The sequence below is a fragment of the Stenella coeruleoalba genome (genome assembly GCF_951394435.1).
Source record: "Stenella coeruleoalba genome assembly, chromosome: 2".
NCBI lineage: Eukaryota > Metazoa > Chordata > Mammalia > Artiodactyla > Delphinidae > Stenella > Stenella coeruleoalba.
Window position 1 is genome coordinate 77,753,198 of NC_137147.1, and position 16,372 is coordinate 77,769,569.

The 16,372-nt window shown below is 46.6% G+C and overlaps 1 protein-coding gene across 1 annotated transcript; it reads right to left on the reverse strand.

The window, feature by feature from the left end:
- Positions 1-409: 409 nt before the first annotated feature.
- On the reverse strand, positions 410-14,187 carry GREM1 (gremlin 1, DAN family BMP antagonist). The gene is made up of 2 exons (XM_079913439.1): positions 14,013-14,187; positions 410-4,495 (listed from the first exon to the last, which is right to left on the reverse strand). The coding sequence occupies exons 1-2, from the start codon at positions 14,177-14,179 to the stop codon at positions 3,940-3,942; spliced, it is 723 nt and encodes a 240-aa protein (XP_079769565.1). The 5' UTR covers positions 14,180-14,187; the 3' UTR covers positions 410-3,939.
- Positions 14,188-16,372: the final 2,185 nt, after the last annotated feature.

Genomic DNA, 16,372 nt, shown 5'->3' on the forward strand with positions numbered 1-16,372 from the left:
TCAGAAGCATTCTAACTCTTCTTTCTAGCTCTGGGGAAGAGGTTGGTACTTTCCACTGCTCACCAGATCTCCCCTGCCTCTAATTGCCATGGCCTGAGGTGTCCTCCTGAAATCAAGTGGGACCTGGAAGGTCTGAGTGGAGAAAATAAATTTCCTTTCAGATCACAAGAGATCTCATGATCTGTTTTCTACCTCCCTTCCCATGACAAGTGAATCCCTGCCCCAGCCCTGCCCTGTGAACATTACCAATGAAATACACACACACACATACACACACACACACACACACACACACACACAGAGAAGAGGTTCAATTTATTGATTGCTCTTTGGGAAAGGTTATATAGAACATTATTGGGGTGGAATTAAATTCTAGTTACAGATTCATAAAACATTGCTTTCAACCCAATTAGCTTTTATGAGACTATCAAATCCCCTCTCATCCTCAGAGACAGCAGAGGACCCCAGTCATAGTCTTCATAAATTTGTTGTTTTAAATGATTAAAGCAGACATAATACATAATGCAGTTGATATTAAATATATTGAGAATGACAAATCAGAACTACTTTCACTCTTCAGCATTAACTGGTCATTTATAAATGTTCTGTACATACATTTTTTATTTCAGATTTTCTCCTTAAAGGAACTTGTGAACTGTTCATTATTATCTGCTATTTGTTTGTATACACACATTTTAATTCTTCCAAAATAACATTTAAGATCTTTCTTAAATTGCCTCAGAAATGTTAACCTTTAAGGAACATTCAATTAAAAAAATAAAAGCTCAGGTCTTGACTCTGTAACACACGTTCAGATGTGTCAAGATTTTGTTTCCCTCTGATAAAAGCCTCCAACAATATACAATGCGCCAGCCTCTTCTTTTGCTCAACTCAGAGGAAGTCATATAAAGGAGAAAAAAAACATGCTTGAAATCACAGTGACCAAAGGATTTGAGTTAATAATTACATTAAATAACCATAACTTTTTGATTAACTATTCACATTCCACACAGTGGAAATTATCCTTTCCTCCAGATTTTTCACTTACATTTTTAACTTTGCAGAACTACAATAACAAAAAACAACTTACAGACTTGCAGGATGTGTTTTTCTCTTTTAATGCCAAGCACAAAGTGTACATCATAAAATTCATATTTGGTGTTTGGCATTATTTTAATAGGAAAGATCTAGATCACAAATATCTTGCCATAAAAAATTCTACTATAGTAATGAAGAAAACATATCATTACATCATCGGTGACTCCAATACAATATGTGACAGATACGGCACTTTCAATAAATGTTGGAAGACACGCGGGACTTGGGCTAGTCTTAATGTAGACGCAATAAGCAGACATTTCCCTCTTTGGCTAGTGCTGTGCTTTTAGGGCAGTTATGCTGCTGATTACCCCAGTGAAGCTCATTTTGAGGAAATTCTCTTTACTTAAGCCAAATCCAACTTACATGCAAGACTGTGGTACAGGGCTTCCCTGGTGGCGCAGTGGCTGAGAGTCCGCCTGCCGATGCAGGGGACGCGGGTTCGTGCCCCGGTCCGGGAGGATCCCACATGCCGCGGAGCGGCTGGGCCCGTGAGCCATGGCCGCTGAGCCTGCGCGTGCGGAGCCTGTGCTCCGCAACGGGAGAGGCCGCAACAGTGAGAGGCCCGCATACCGCAAAAAAAAAAAAGTAAAAAAAGACTGTGGTACAAGCTACTAAAAGAAGATTCCTGCTGCCAACTGAAGTCATCTCTTTTTAACAAAACTGCATGCTCGTGGCAGAGTCAGAACAAGAGAGATTCGGTGTCTGCTGGTTCTGAGCGTCCCTCCTCCTCTCTAGTGTGGTTTTATATTTTCAGCTCCTTCCCCTTTCTTTTCCTCTCCCCCACCCTCAAAATTCTAGCTTAGCATTTGCATGCTTAATTAAATCCAATCTGCGTTTTATTGTTGGGAGGACGTGGACGATACAAGGATTTAGGGCAGGGGCATACGGTGTATGTGACATGCACAGACTGTGTGTTTGCACAAATTCGCCTAGTGTAGAATCATCAGTAGTGAATTTCAAAGTTTTAAAATTAGACCCAATATTTCGGGTGTTCAAGATGACTTCTGCCTCAAAGTATGGTTCCTATTTATTTGTTAGTAGGGAAAGCACTGGACCAAAACAGAAATAAAATAAAAACAGCCTCTTTAGTTGCATTGGTCCTTTGAATGCTGGAGCCTTCATGGGCAACTGAAACACAAGTCTATGGTGTTTGTTTCCCATGTTACACATGACTTGGCTGGTGAGACTGAGAGGATGCAAGGCAAGAATCGTATCGGGGGTGGGGGGGTTTACATATAAAACCTCAGGCTTGAAGAGAGCAAGTTGTCCAAATCCAAAATGCAGGAAGGTTCACCCACCCTGTGCTTTGGCCATCAGATAAATACTAAATACGCATTGCAAATAACCTAAGTTTAATCAGGGAACAGTAGTTTCCAAATGGTTACAATGTTACATAAGTCCTACCAGCTGTAGGACAGCTAATGCACACAAATACTCTCATTTCTTAACTGGGGGTTCCCATTAGACCCTTCAAGGGCAAAGGAAGAAGGGCTGGTGTATCCCTTACATGTCCTCCCTGACTTTTGACTACTCCTTAGCCAGAGGCAATCTCCTTCCTTTCCTTACTCTCCTCTGCTCTCCAGCTCAATCTCTTATAGATGGCTAAAACAAAAAGACCCCAAATATACTTCTTTCTAGAAAGGAGCAGGCCTAAACGCTCTTATCTTAGCCTGGTCCTTCACTGTCAGGTGCATTCGGCAGAGGCAGAATCTTTACAATACAGGCTTGTGGCTCTCAGAAACATGACACAGGAATAAGGAACTGGGAAAGAGGTGATTATACCCCAGCCTAAAGGAAAGATAATAAGACCTTCTGCTTATAAGGTTTTTGTCTTTTTCCTATTCCTGTGGGGGGGGGGGGTTTCTGAACTACATCTTTTGTCCATCTGAGGGGCCAAGCAGGAGGGGATGTTTTGGTTTCGCTCACTCACTTGGTTCTGAAAATAGGAGTGGTCAATATTTATGTTTTAAGTTTGGTATTGGGTTACAGCTAATTTCCACAGTCACAGTGACTCACAAAGTTAATGATCTTGGGGGGGGCAATTTCATTTCTCCTCTGTTTCCTTGGGTTCTTTAAATACCAGGAAAAAACTTGCTAAAGCATGGGTCTCACCGTGTTTGGGGGTTGGCCTTTCCAGGCTCTGCACACCTCCCTCCTGAATTTTGCTGGGCCAACTGGTCCTCACCTGCGATCTCTCCCTTCTCTCAATCCTCTAACCTTCCTGCCCTACCAGCCTCCCCCAGAGTCTGAAAGGTCTTCCCCAAATAGGAAACATTTGCATCTGTGGTCAAGTGAGTTACTTTAGAGCCTCTGGCAGGTAGGGGATTAGACGGAAATAGTCACTGAGATCCTAAGAAGGGATGGACTGTGACAGGGAAGAGGAAGGGGGAAAGCAAGCACAGGTTGAAATATCCTAAGGCCAAGGCAGCACTAAAACAGATCTCTTGCCCTCAGAGTAGCCTCTTCCATTAACACTCATTCTGAAGGGAGGTTCTGGTCCCCAGGAGGGCACATGGAAGACCAAGGCAGAACCCTGTCCCTCCAAATGTGCCTCAGGTGGTGTGGGCTTTCCGTACCATCCCGCATGGAAGCAGATACGTTTACATAATAGGAAGTACCCTCTAGCAGAGACTGTGTTTCCTCTGGTGTCTGCAAACGCCCACAGGGACCCATGCACACTCATGCACACAAACTACGCACTAGCAGGCTCCTGGCAGAAGGCAGCTGGTGGTTCTTCTTGCCTCTAGATTTAAGCCAAGTAAGAATCAGGTTGATTTAGGTCTGGTTCTGGGCCCGCCTGGGGGCTTGCACCCCAAGGACAGGCTGGGTAGGCCCGGCTTAATCCAAATCGATGGATATGCAACGACACTGCTTGACACGAGTGACCCTCTTCTTCTTGGTGGGTGGCTGTAGTTCGGGGCAGTTGAGCGTGACCATCATGGTGGTGAACTTCTTGGGCTTGCAGAAGGAACAAGACTGAAAAGAGCCCTCCTCCTTCCGGATGTGCCTGGGGATATAGAAGGAGTTGCACTGGCCGTAGCAGAAACGGTTGATGATGGTGCGGCTGTTGCAGCCCTCCTCGTGGATGGTCTGCTTCAGCGGCTGGGTTTTGCACCAGTCTCGCTTCAGGTATTTGCGCTCCGTCACATGCAGGGCCTCCTGGCTGGACTCCAGCACTTCCTCCCCGGGCACGGTAGTGCCCCGCCCCTGGCCCCGCCCCCGGTTCCTGGAGCCAGGCTGCTGGGGAGACTGAGTCTGCTCCGAGTCATTGTGCTGGGCCTTGTCTGGCGGGGGGATGGCCCCTTGGGACCCCTTCTTTTTCCCTTCAGCAGCCGGCAGCAGGGTCCCCAAGAGGAGAAGCAGGGCTCCCACAGTGTAGGCCGTACGGCTCATGCTAAAGGGGGGAGACACAGAGAGGAGAGACATGAAAAATGGAAAAGATAATTAATGAAAACATTCATAAAACAGCTAATGTTTTATCAGGCACTTGCTAAACACTCGACGTAAACGATTTCATTGCCTCTCACGGTATCGTGCATTAGGTATTGTTATTCTCGTTACCCTCTGGGCCATTAAGCCATGAAGTAGCTTGCCCAGGGTCAGCCAGTGAATGAGCCAAGACGTGAGCTCTGTCACTTGTCCTCCCAGGGGAATTGCTTCCTGACACCAACTACGTTTGACTTTGTATTATGGTCCCTTAACTGTATTCATTCTTTTTTTCTTTTAATTGAAGGATAGTTGATTTATAATGTGTTAGTTTCAGGTGTACAGCACAGTGATACAGTTATACATATATATATATTTATTCTTTTTCAGATTCTTTTCCATTATAGGTTATTACAAGATACTGAATACAGGTAGGGTCCTTGTTGTTTATTTTATATACAGTTATTCATTCTTGTACTTGACAATATTTGGTTAAGTTCCTACTACGTAAATAGATGAATTAGCCTCGCCAGCCAGAGGGCTCATCTGACAGGAAAGGGTCTCACTATTTCTCCCTGACTGGCCTGAACCCTTCCTGAGTTCGCTTGATTGGATGCTTATGAGATGTTCAGTGTTATCAGGCATCGGAAGGAGATGTGTGGAGGCCAGAAAGAGGAAGAATCCTTCCCAGGAAGAGCACTAGATGAAAAGTCAAGACTCAGCTTCTAGTCGAAGTCCTAGGATAACAGCTTGCTTTCTGACCTAGAGAAAATTTCACTTTACCTTTTAATAAATGACTTTATTTAAGCAAAGATACAAATACCTCATATCCCTAGATATGTTGTTCAGATCAAAATTGATGTAAAACTGAAAGCAATTAGAAAACTAACTAAATATGGTGGTACTGCAGACAGAACAAATTACTTTACCAGAAAGATGATGTAATTCATAAGATTCCTGGATCACTCATTCTCATTTTTAAACTGGGCACAGATATTCATTATATCATTCTTAATACCACGATACACATTGTTCTACTTTTATTTATTTATTTTAATTAATTAATTAATTTATTTTTGGCTGTGTTGGATCTTTGTTTCTGTGCGAGGGCTTTCTCCAGTTGCGGCGAGCGGGGGCCACTCTTCATCGCAGTGCGCGGGCCTCTCACTATCACGGCCTCTCCCGTTGCGGAGCACAGGCGCCAGACGCGCAGGCTCAGCGGCCATGGCTCACGGGCCCAGCCGCTCCGCGGCATGTGGGAACTTCCCGGACCGGAGCACGAACCCGTGTCCCCTGCATCAGCAGGCGGACTCTCAACCACTGCGCCACCAGGGAAGCCCATCTACTTTTAAAATAATGAAGTACGTCCTTCACATATGTGTGTGTGTGTATATAGAATTTAGAAGGTAGAAAATGGACACAAGAGAACAGGTATGTGCAAATATTTACATTAGTAAGTGCCACAGACATGTTGAATAAGTTAATGATAATGAATTATTGTGGATGGGTCTGGAGTTAGATATGGGTCAGTAGGAGCAATGGCATATGAACAATGGCAAAAAAAAATGAAATAAGGGGAGTGGAGGCAAAGGGAAAACTGACAAAAAAAACGGAAAGTTGGGGCTTCCCTGGTGGCGCAGTGGTTGAGAGTCTGCCTGCCAATGCAGGGGACACGGGTTCGTGCCTCGGTCTGGGAGGATCCCACATGCCGCGGAGCGGCTGGGCCCGTGAACCATGGCCGCTGAGCCTGCGCGTCTGGAGCCTGTGCTCCGCAACGGGAGAGGCCACAACAGTGAGAGGCCCGCGTACAGCAAAAAAAAAAAAAAAGAGGGTGCAAGAGAGAAGCATCAGAGTCCTAAGATTCTCCTGGGACAGTGGTTCTCAAACCTGAGTGTGCAGACAATCACCTGGGGATATTGATAAAATGCAGATTATCATTCAGTAGGTCTGCCTTTCTAATAAGCTTTGAGCTGCAACACCTGTAGCACCTGCAGCCGTGGGGCACAGAGGGAGCTGTGAAAATGTGGAGGGATTTTCTTCTCAATGAGCACAGTTTCAAATTCCCAGCCTCCCTCCTCAGGCCATCACACCAAGTCTGACCTGAATCCAGAGGTTTCCCCTGTCTTCCACATCCACCACAGTTCTGAACCCGAGGACACAGCTGTGAAGTACCCACGTCCCTGCTCTCTTCTGTCCACCAGTGTGACACATGATAACCACTAAATGCAATTTAACAGTAACCTCACCGTGGCCCCCAAGGAGCTATCCAAGTTGGTATTAGTAGCTGGAGCAGTTACTTTTCAAAGACAAAGGCAGGGTGGAATCTGCATTCTCTAAAGGGCAGCCCCTGTAAGTAGATACCATGCAACCCTAAGGATAATGTCCAATTAAGATAATTAAATATTAAATTCAACATATTCTTAAATGGCACCATCTTTTAGACATTAACCTAGTACTTTTGGGCAAGTTCAAGTTTGGAGCTGATAATGTGACATTTAGCTCCTGCTCTGACTCCCTGGCTTTGGTCAGTTTATGTTACAGCATTTTTGTTCTTTAAACAGAGCATTTTTTGCCTCAACAACAGCAACAAATTAATTTCCTTGTTTTGTCTTTAAAACACCACTTATAAAACAGTGCTGATTTTCTCCAGAGAGTAGGACAACTTGAGCCATGACGGACCAGTCTCCTGGGCAAATATCTTGTGAATTCAAGAAGCTTTCACAAGTTTCTGTTTTTATTCAATTCCAGGCCACGATCTAAATTAAAATTCAGTCTCTGCCCATTTCCAAGAGGAACACATAAGACAGCCCTAGGCCACCACCCACCATCTTCCCCATCCCTCCTAAAAATGGCCTCCAGAACAATCCAAGATTTCAGAGCCAACATCACAGAGGCCAATCTGAGACTTGACTGGGAAGGTATATTGACTACATGGGAGAGATTCAAGTCATGGGGCCAGCCATACCCACAAACATCTATCCAAAAAAATGCAATTTTCTTTCTCTACACCACTTAAGGACCTCCTTTATACTCAGCTTTCCCTATCTGGCATTTCCCATCTGTCATTAAATAAATATCAAGTCTGAGAGTCATGAGGGCTTTTTCATCACCTCTTCCTCCATGCCTGGCAGAGTAGATGCTCTTTTGTTCAATGAATGATTGTCGTGGACCACACTGACCGACAGAGTTTCTGTTCTTTGCATTTAAAATGTCTTCACACATGCTGAAGATCAGCAGAGTCTAGCCTATAGGGAGCTTCTTAATGCTTCTCTTCCTTTTTCCAAGAAAACTCCATATACCTATTTCTTTTTACGTGGTCCCATGGAGAACACTATAGGGTTTATATTTCCAATTAAAGCCATTGTATTCTCTCACTTCGTCCCAGCTTACACTTCCCCCTCCCCGTGTCCTCAGGTCCATTCTCTACGTCTGCATCTTTTTTCCAGTCCTGTCCCTAGGTTCTTCAGAACCATTTTTTTTTTAGAGAGAGAGACAGTGGCATGGACATATATACACTACCAAATGTAAAATAGATAGCTAGTGGGAAGCAGCCACATCTCACAGGGAGATCAGCTCGGTGCTTTGTGACCACCTAGGGAGGGTGGGAGGGAGACGCAAGAGGGAGGGGATATGGGGATATATGTATATGTATAGTGGTCACTTTGTTATACAGCAGAAACTAACACACCATTGTAAAGCAATTATACTCCAATAAAGATGTTAAAAAAAAAAGCCATTGTATTCACTCTGAAAGAAACCAACAATAAAGCAGTAAATTCAAAATTAGTCAACTGTGGTTTTCTGTTTTAATTTGGACTGACTTCCTGTTCCTATGGGAGTGTGCAAATCCCATGAGAAAAAGGGGTCTAGAGTGACACTTTTTTTTTTTTTAGAGTGACAGACTTTTTAAGAAAAGTAAATTTTTCTCAAAATTTATTAGGTGTGAAAAATATTATGAAATGGCTTTTCATTTTCAAAAAGCCTACTCTTTAAATATCTTCAGCTTTTGAGTTCTTAAATCTTATAACTAGTTATTTGGAGAGAGGAAAAAAACAACCTTAGGGGGCTTCCCTGGTGGCGCAGTGGTTGGGAGTCCGTCTGCCGATGCAGGGGACACGGGTTTGTGCCCCGGTCCGGGAGGATCCCACATGCCGCAGAGCGGCTGGGCCCATGAGCCATGGCTGCTGAGCCTGCGCGTCTGGAGCCTGTGCTCCACAACGGGAGAGGCCACGACAGTGAGAGGCCCGCGTACCGCAAACAAAAACAAAAACAAAAACAAAAACCTTAGGAATCTCAATCAACAGAGACCTCAGCTTCTTAGAGAACAGCAGTGCTCTGAAGGACTCTGCATATCCCACACAAGTAAGAGGGAGGGGGATGAGAAATAGAACCGGTTCTAGAACCAGGGCTCTGTCAAGTCACTGTGGTCAGTCACCCAACCTCCTCCACACCAAAATGATCTTGATTACTCATTGAAGGAAATAGGGCTGTTGTGTTCTTGAAATCCCAATTGTCTTGCCACCAAATAATTTTCACTCTGTAAATATCACAGACATGGAGGAAACCAAGAAAATGTAAGTTCCTTAGGTATAATTCTTTTTCCCATCAACACCTAGCAAAGTGCCTCGTTATCAAAAATGAATCCAAAGGCTAATCCAGATTTAGGTCTTACGAATTACCATCCATTATCCAAACGAGAGCTGAAAACAGTTCTGGTAATTTGCATTCATGAAATGACCCACTCACATTATTAAATGAAAGCTGCATCTCATGGACCCAGAGCGCATCAGACACCCACAAAGACCTCCCTTTATTTTCCTTTGCAGACAATATTCTTTTCAAATGCTACCTCAGCTTCCCCTTAATGTATTTCTGCTTCTCCAACTAACGTGATCAAATTTTCATGATGAGTTTCTCTGCAACTGTTTCCCACCAGCAAGACCCACCCACCCCTATCTTTTTTCTTCCTTTACCACTGTTCTCCCCTCTAATCCATTTGTCCCAGAGGACGTAGATACTCTCAGAGCATGTCTCCTCTATCTGATGCTTTCCTTCAGGTTGCCCCAAGTGATCAACAGCGAACATCTGCACAAAAATACGCCCTATCAGCCACCCTCTGTCCTGTGCAGGTCATGGTGATTTATTCCAATCTTCGCCAGGCTGTGAGAACACAATCATGGAATTCTGGGGAATCAGAAATAAAAGTGTTACGTGTAACCTGTTTCTAATATGCTCGATGTCTTTGGGAAAGTTTAGGCCAGCTCCTTTCAGCGCTCTTCTTGCCGTATTTCTCATTTTCGCTAAGCAACCTGCTTGTATTCAGTTAAATGGAGTGCTGAGTGGGATAAACAGTGAGGAGACAATGACCAGCAAGCCAGACGTCTGTGGCTGATCAATTCCTCTTGATGAATTGAATTTTAGAAAGCTATTCAACAGGCATGCCATCAAATTATTCCCCAGTATTAAAAAAATAATGGAAGTGACAGCACAGGCTCTAAGTGCAGGCCAGGTTTTAGAAGACCCTATTCCTATTTCTCAGAACTAAATCTTTGAGAAGGGCAAAGGTTGTTTTTAAATTGGATCTTTAATTTTTAAAAAGGCAGTCAACTTTTAGAAATTGAGCAGATATTCTTAAGAATATCCTGCTGCATTGGGCTTCCCTGGTGGCGCAGTGGCTGGGAATCTGCCTGCCAATGCAGGGGACACGGGTTCGAGCCCTGGTCTGGGAAGATCCCACATGCCACAGAGCAATGAAGCCCGTGAGCTACAACTACTGAGCCTGCATGTCTGGAGCCTGTGCTCTGCAACGGGAGAGGCCGCGACAGTGAGAGGCCCGCACACCGCGATGAAGAGTGGCCGCCGCTTGCCGCAACTAGAGAAATCCCTCGCACAGAAATGAAGACTCAACACAGCCATAAATAAATAAACAAATAAATAAATTAAAAAAATAAAAGAATATACTGCATCGATTTTTTTGTTTTCAGACAATTTGCACCAAAGGCAAACTAGTAGAGGATAAAGTCTCATCCTGTATGTATTGCAAGTACCCTAACTGCAACCTCCCTATTCTGAAGACCATTCAGGCTAAGTCAGGCTTGGGCCCAACATCATATAGGGCAGGGAGGAGACCACCTAGTAGTTAAGTATCTCAGGAGCTCTCAAGGCTCATCCGAAGATTTTTTTGGTGAAGGTAATGATGGTACACAATTCTTGTGGTCAAAAGGAGACAAGTTAGAAAGTAATAAATGTTAAATGTTCACTGAGCAGCACTATTGAGAGTCAGTCAAGCCATAGGTTCTATATTGTAGTGAAAGATGTGTGTTGGTCCCTGTGTGAGTGGGATTTGTGATTTCATTTCAGAACCACCTTGTGGTACACGCTGATGTCCTATAATGTTACTGCCTCTCCCAATACCACCACTAAGAGCCACCTCTATTTTTTAAACCCTATGCCAGGCATTATGCTCAATTCTGACTGAATTTTATAATTGATTTTTCACAACAAAATATGAGGTAGACAATATCATCTTCCTTTTACGGATGATCAGGGAATTCAGACTCTGAAAAGTTAGGAATTTGTCCAAGGTCACACAGCCCCTCATGGGAAAGACAGGGTTTGAGCCCCATTCTCCCTAGCCCCCAAACACATGTCCTTAACCACTATTCTATGGACACTCAGCACGGTATTTAATAAGGGACACATGGACTTGTTTCTAATGCAATCAAATTTGAACAATATTGTGACTCAAATAATTCTCTATTTTGTTCACATGTAAAGAAAAAAACCTTTCTGGTCCCAGGAATTATTGTTGTACTTTGCATTTCTAAGAGCATATGTTAAAACTAAAGACAATTCCTTGCAGATGTAAGACATAGGCTGATAACACTGGCCTGATTTGTGCTTTCAGTTGGATGCTACAGTCACCTCCCCTACCTCCCCCACTCCTTTTACATAAAAGGTTTAGGTTTTCCCGTCTGTCCTACACTCTATTCTGCACAGCTTTGCTGCTCCACAGCTTTGTTGCTGACAAGCATTTCTTGGGAGCTGGGTTTGTGGCATAAAATTTCGTGGCATTGTATCACTTTTAACACTTAAACCTTAAGATTAGGGCTTCAGTTTAGAAGACAAGGCAGGCAGCTCTCATTCAGAAAGGTGAGGATGTAATAGGTTTCTGTTCTCCCCTGTGTAACCATTCACACAAGTCTATGTTAGCCAACTTGGATTTCCCATAGATCGTGCATGGGTTACCAAAACATTTCACTCAAAAGGAACTTTTAAGAAAATAGGAAACCTGTGAAATTACAAAGTTTACAAAACACTTTAATTCCTACAATGACCTGGGGGTTAAACACACACACACAGCCCTACACACAGCAACTAAGTTCTAAAGAGCCCTTAAATAATTAGTTAATACTAACAATTTGGAGTGTGCAATTTATCCAGTGATGGTAATCAAATCGCCTACCACTGTAGGCTGCAGTGTGCCCGGGAGGAGATGAGAATCTGTAATTTTGTTTAATATTCTTCTTTCCCTCCTTGCTTTGAAAAGTCCATCCTTTTAAGTCCTGCATCCCAGAAAGAGAGACAGAGAGAGACAGAGAGACAGAGAGAGAGAGAGACAGAGAGAGAGAGAGAGAGAGAGAGAGAGAGAGAGAGAGAAGGGAGGGAAGAAAGAAAGAAAGAAAGAAAGAAAGAAAGAAAGAAAGAAAGAAAAAAAGAAAGAAAGAAAAAAAGAAAGAAAAAGAAGGAAAGAAAGAAAGAAAGAAAAAGAAAAAGAGGGTGCTGGAAAGTGGAAAGCCCTGGGTGAAAGAAGACTCCTCACCCTGAGTTCAGGGTTATCTTAACCTCTTCTCCGCTATTTATTTAACTTGTATGTACAGCCAAAAGGAAGCCACTACTCTGGGGTCCCTGGGACAGCTTAAGTCCCTGGTGACCCACTTAACACAGTAGATTGTTTTAATCAACTCGTGTCCTGGCACCATCTCGAAGGGGAACATAAACAGACGCGCACACCGCTTGGATCTGCTCTTTGCAGCGGGAGATCCAATTACCTACCGATGGTCGCCTCTCTGCCCTTGTAACATTTAAGAAGAGATTTTTAACCCCTAACTTCGAGGCTATATTTCTGTCTAAAAGAGGAGAAAGCGCACCCAGATTTGACTGGGGAGCCAGCTCTGGGCGCGCTGGAAGGGCTTCACTAGAGAGGCTCCTGTCTGCCCCCTGCCTCGCCCGGGGGGCCATCACCAGAGCCCTGCGCGGGGAAACGCCAGGCTGGGGCGCCCCCAAGGCAGAGCTGGGATCCGAAGACAATGCCAAGCCAGAGCGGTGGCGCGTCTGTTCTTCCTAAGCCAGAAATCTACGAGTAACTCCGGCCGTCAAGGTGACGGCCCCGACACCCCACCGCCCGCCTGCCTTGCTCCGTGAGCTGCAGAGGGGTCAGCAAAGTGGCGGGGGAGGACGAGGGATGACCTGGGCGTCCAAGCCCAGGGACCAGCCTCCCGCCGCCAGTCCCGCCTAGTCCGTCTCTAGGAAGGCGCGGCGAGGTGAGGCAGGGGCCTCTCGGACACAAATTAAAGGGTACCCGCACAAGTGGGACCCGGCGAGTTGTCACTGCCCATTGCCCGGACGTCCGCAGTTCAGCCGAGAAGCGCATGGGGCAGGGAGAAGCCTAGAAGAGGAAACAGCGCGCACAAGCGCGCAGTGTGTGCGGTGTTTGCTATGTGAGCACCGCGGGCTCGCGGGACTAGGCGTCCGGGACCGCGCACCTCACTTCAGCTGTCCAGTTACCTGACCCTTGGGTTTCCGCCACGGCGGAACTCCACAGCTCCGCTGTTGCATGAGTCTCCATCTTGGGGAGAGGCAAATGCATCGCTGATTCTCAGGATCCACCACCTCAGGGCAGGATCACTCACGGCCCCCCGACGTGCGCGCCCCGAAAGTCCCCAGACCCAGCGCCCCGCCTCAAACAAATGGGACCCTCTCATTGCAACCTGCCCCGGTGTTTGCGGTCGAGCTGAAGGTCCCCGCAGCGCCTCACTGCTCCCGCTCGCTCATTATCCCTCTGCTCCTGCGCTCTGGACTCACGGACTCTGCGCCCTCACCCAGCGGACGCGACGGGCAAGCGCGGCTGCCAAACACACCAGGAGCGTTATTAGCGGAGCTCCGGGAGGTGGAACTGGGATGCGGGGCTCTTGCTCTTGACATCCTCTTTCCCAGTCTTGCCCTGCAGACCGCGCAAGGTGAGGTCATGGCAGCCAAGACCTTGGCACGAAAGACCCCGCGATGGTTCTTCAGGGTTCACCCAGGGATCGCGGGGCCTCGGCCTGCGCTCACGAAGGGCTACGGCAAGTCTGCACGGAGCGAGACGCGGCAGTCGTTTGCCGACACACACACACACACACACACACACACACACACACACACACAGACACACACAGACACACACAGACACACACACACACACACGCCCGCGCCTCCGCGCTCACCTGTCAGTGCTGCGGGCCTTCGGGGCCTGCGCTCTCGACGCGTGGCGCGGTGTGCGGCCGCGGCACGAGCCGCCCGGGCTCGGCGCGGGGTCAGCGGGACAGAGAGCACCGCTCTTGCTGCACACTAGGTCGCCCGATCCGCGGAGGGCGCACCGAGTGCGGGGCATCGCGCCGTCTCCCGTTTAAATGCCGGCGGCGGAGCGCGGCGCCCGGGGCCGCGCCTCTCCATTGGCCAGGCGCCGCCGCCGCCGCGGGACCCGCTATCCGCCCCCTTTCCCGGTACTGCCCCCGCCCCCCGCACCCCTCCTGCCTCCCCGCGGGGTCCCCTCTCCGCCTGCCTCGCCTCTTTGTCTGCTCCCCCCGCCCAGGCCGGCTGGGAGAGGTCACCCCAGGGAACCGCGCCTGGAATGCACAGCAAATCACATTTTCCGCTCCCGTTGGAGGGGGAAGCGCGGGAGGAAATCCCCCCGGCTCCCGGCCCCTCATTCCTCCTCTGCCCCAGGCCTGGGCTTTTCCTCTCGCCGGCTCCGCTCCGCCTGCGTCGGCCCCGCGACGCTCTCGGTCCCGGAGACTGCCCCGGGAAGAGCAAGACCTCCGTGGGATCGCGACCAATTAGGCGATCCTTTCCCCGTGGACGGAGCGGGACTGCAAGGCGCTCTGGTTGAGCGGTCGCCGCGGCTCTGGTGCGGCTCCGCCCGAGGCCCCCAACTTCGAGGGCGCTGACCCCTGCGCCCCCGTTAACCCCGGCGGGCTCGCCGGCCGCCAGCAGGAGCCTGTCGCCAATATGACACCCTCCTCTCCTGCTTATGTGTAAAGCCCGCCACGGGTTCTTTCAGCCCAGATGCCGGCGGCCTCGGGTGTGAGTGTACAGGAGGGAGTAACGAGGGGCAGAATAAACCTAAAAGGACCCTAAAAAATCTAAGATGGAAAATCAAGCTTTCCATTCCTGAGCCATTTTTAAAAGGGAGAGAACAGTCGCTAGGAGAGAAGAGGTTTTCCGTAGCATGTTAAAGTTTAATAAATCAAGAAAATAAAACCTCAGACGAGGAAATAACTTCCCAGAAATGGAAGACAAAAACTTACGTATGTGAAAAACCCATGTCACATTCTGTGTTCATTCCTGAGAACCCGATAAGAGTGGGAACATACCAAGCGCAGAAATATTTTTGAGAGATGAGCGAACACTTTTCATTTGTTCTCTTAGCTTGGAAATTGGTTCCTCAAAGAGGCTGTAAAGTTTTGTGTGTGGAAGTTAGAGTCCGTGCAAAAATCAACTCGGCTGCAAGGTCTGCAGACCAGCTCCATCAGCGAGGTCAGATGATGACTTTGAAAATCATCTGTTACAGAAGGAGATTTGAAGGTGTTTGTACTGACTACAGCAAAATAAACAAGGCAATGAAAGCCATCCAAAGGCACTTATGAGACATTCGTGATTTAAGTATTTGGCTTAAGAAAACAAAACAAAACCCCCAAACAGTGTGGTTTTTTGTTTTGTTTTTGTTTTTCTCTCTAGGCAGGCATTAGGGGGAGGGGGCAAGAAATATTGAACTTCTACTAGATACTGCTAGGAACTTGAAATCAATTTTTCCAAATAAATCAAACAAGAAGGAAGTCTGCATTAAATCAATATCTAGAGAATCTTCATCATCTGAATGTTTTGTTTGTGCAAACAGCAGTTTCTATCCATGAACTCAGTGCTGCACTTTAAATGTTTTCGATAATTTTTTGTTAAATCATCCCGTGAGCCATAGTTTGTAGTTGCCTGCGAGATGCAAACATTCAGTAGGGCTCAAAAGACTTATCTTGGTCAAGTGGGCTGCAGGAGAGATACACAGTCAGAAATACACAAAATACTTACGCAATTAACAGCCCAGCCAAAGTGCACCACCAAGTCCTAGGAGCCAGCTGTTCTCTCCCTGTGTAAACTATTCCGCCAAAGAAAAGGAAGCATATTTTACAAATTCGTTAACTTCTTCTAATTTAAAATCAATGCTTTAGTCATGTTTTTTTCCAAAACTCATATGAACTGCTCCAAATAAAAATACAAAGAGACAAGCGCTTACCTCCTATATCGGAAGTAATTGTTTAAGAGCTCCGAGCCTGTGGTTTTATATATCCCATCTTTTTCTCACCATCTCTATCTAGTAAATGTTGTTCATCTTTAGGATCCCTCCTCAGGAGGCTTCTCAGACCACACTCCCTACAGTAGAAACATCCCGACCCCCATCCCACCAGCCCACAGCTCTCTGCCCCATTTCACTGCATCTTTTTTCTTCATTGTCACTTATCTCTCCCTGCCACTAGAATGTAAGCTTCATGAGGGTGGGCACTTTGTCAATGTTGGTCACTTTGATTACACG

Bases quoted from the DNA above. Each gene is read 5' to 3' on its own strand.
- GREM1 (XM_079913439.1), bottom strand. From the start codon at position 14,179: ATGCCCCGCACTCGGTGCGCCCTCCGCGGATCGGGCGACCTAGTGTGC. The intron at 4,496-14,012 runs GTGAGCGCGGAG...TCCCCCCTTTAG, and splicing joins AAGGCCCGCAGCACTGACAG to CATGAGCCGTACGGCCTACA.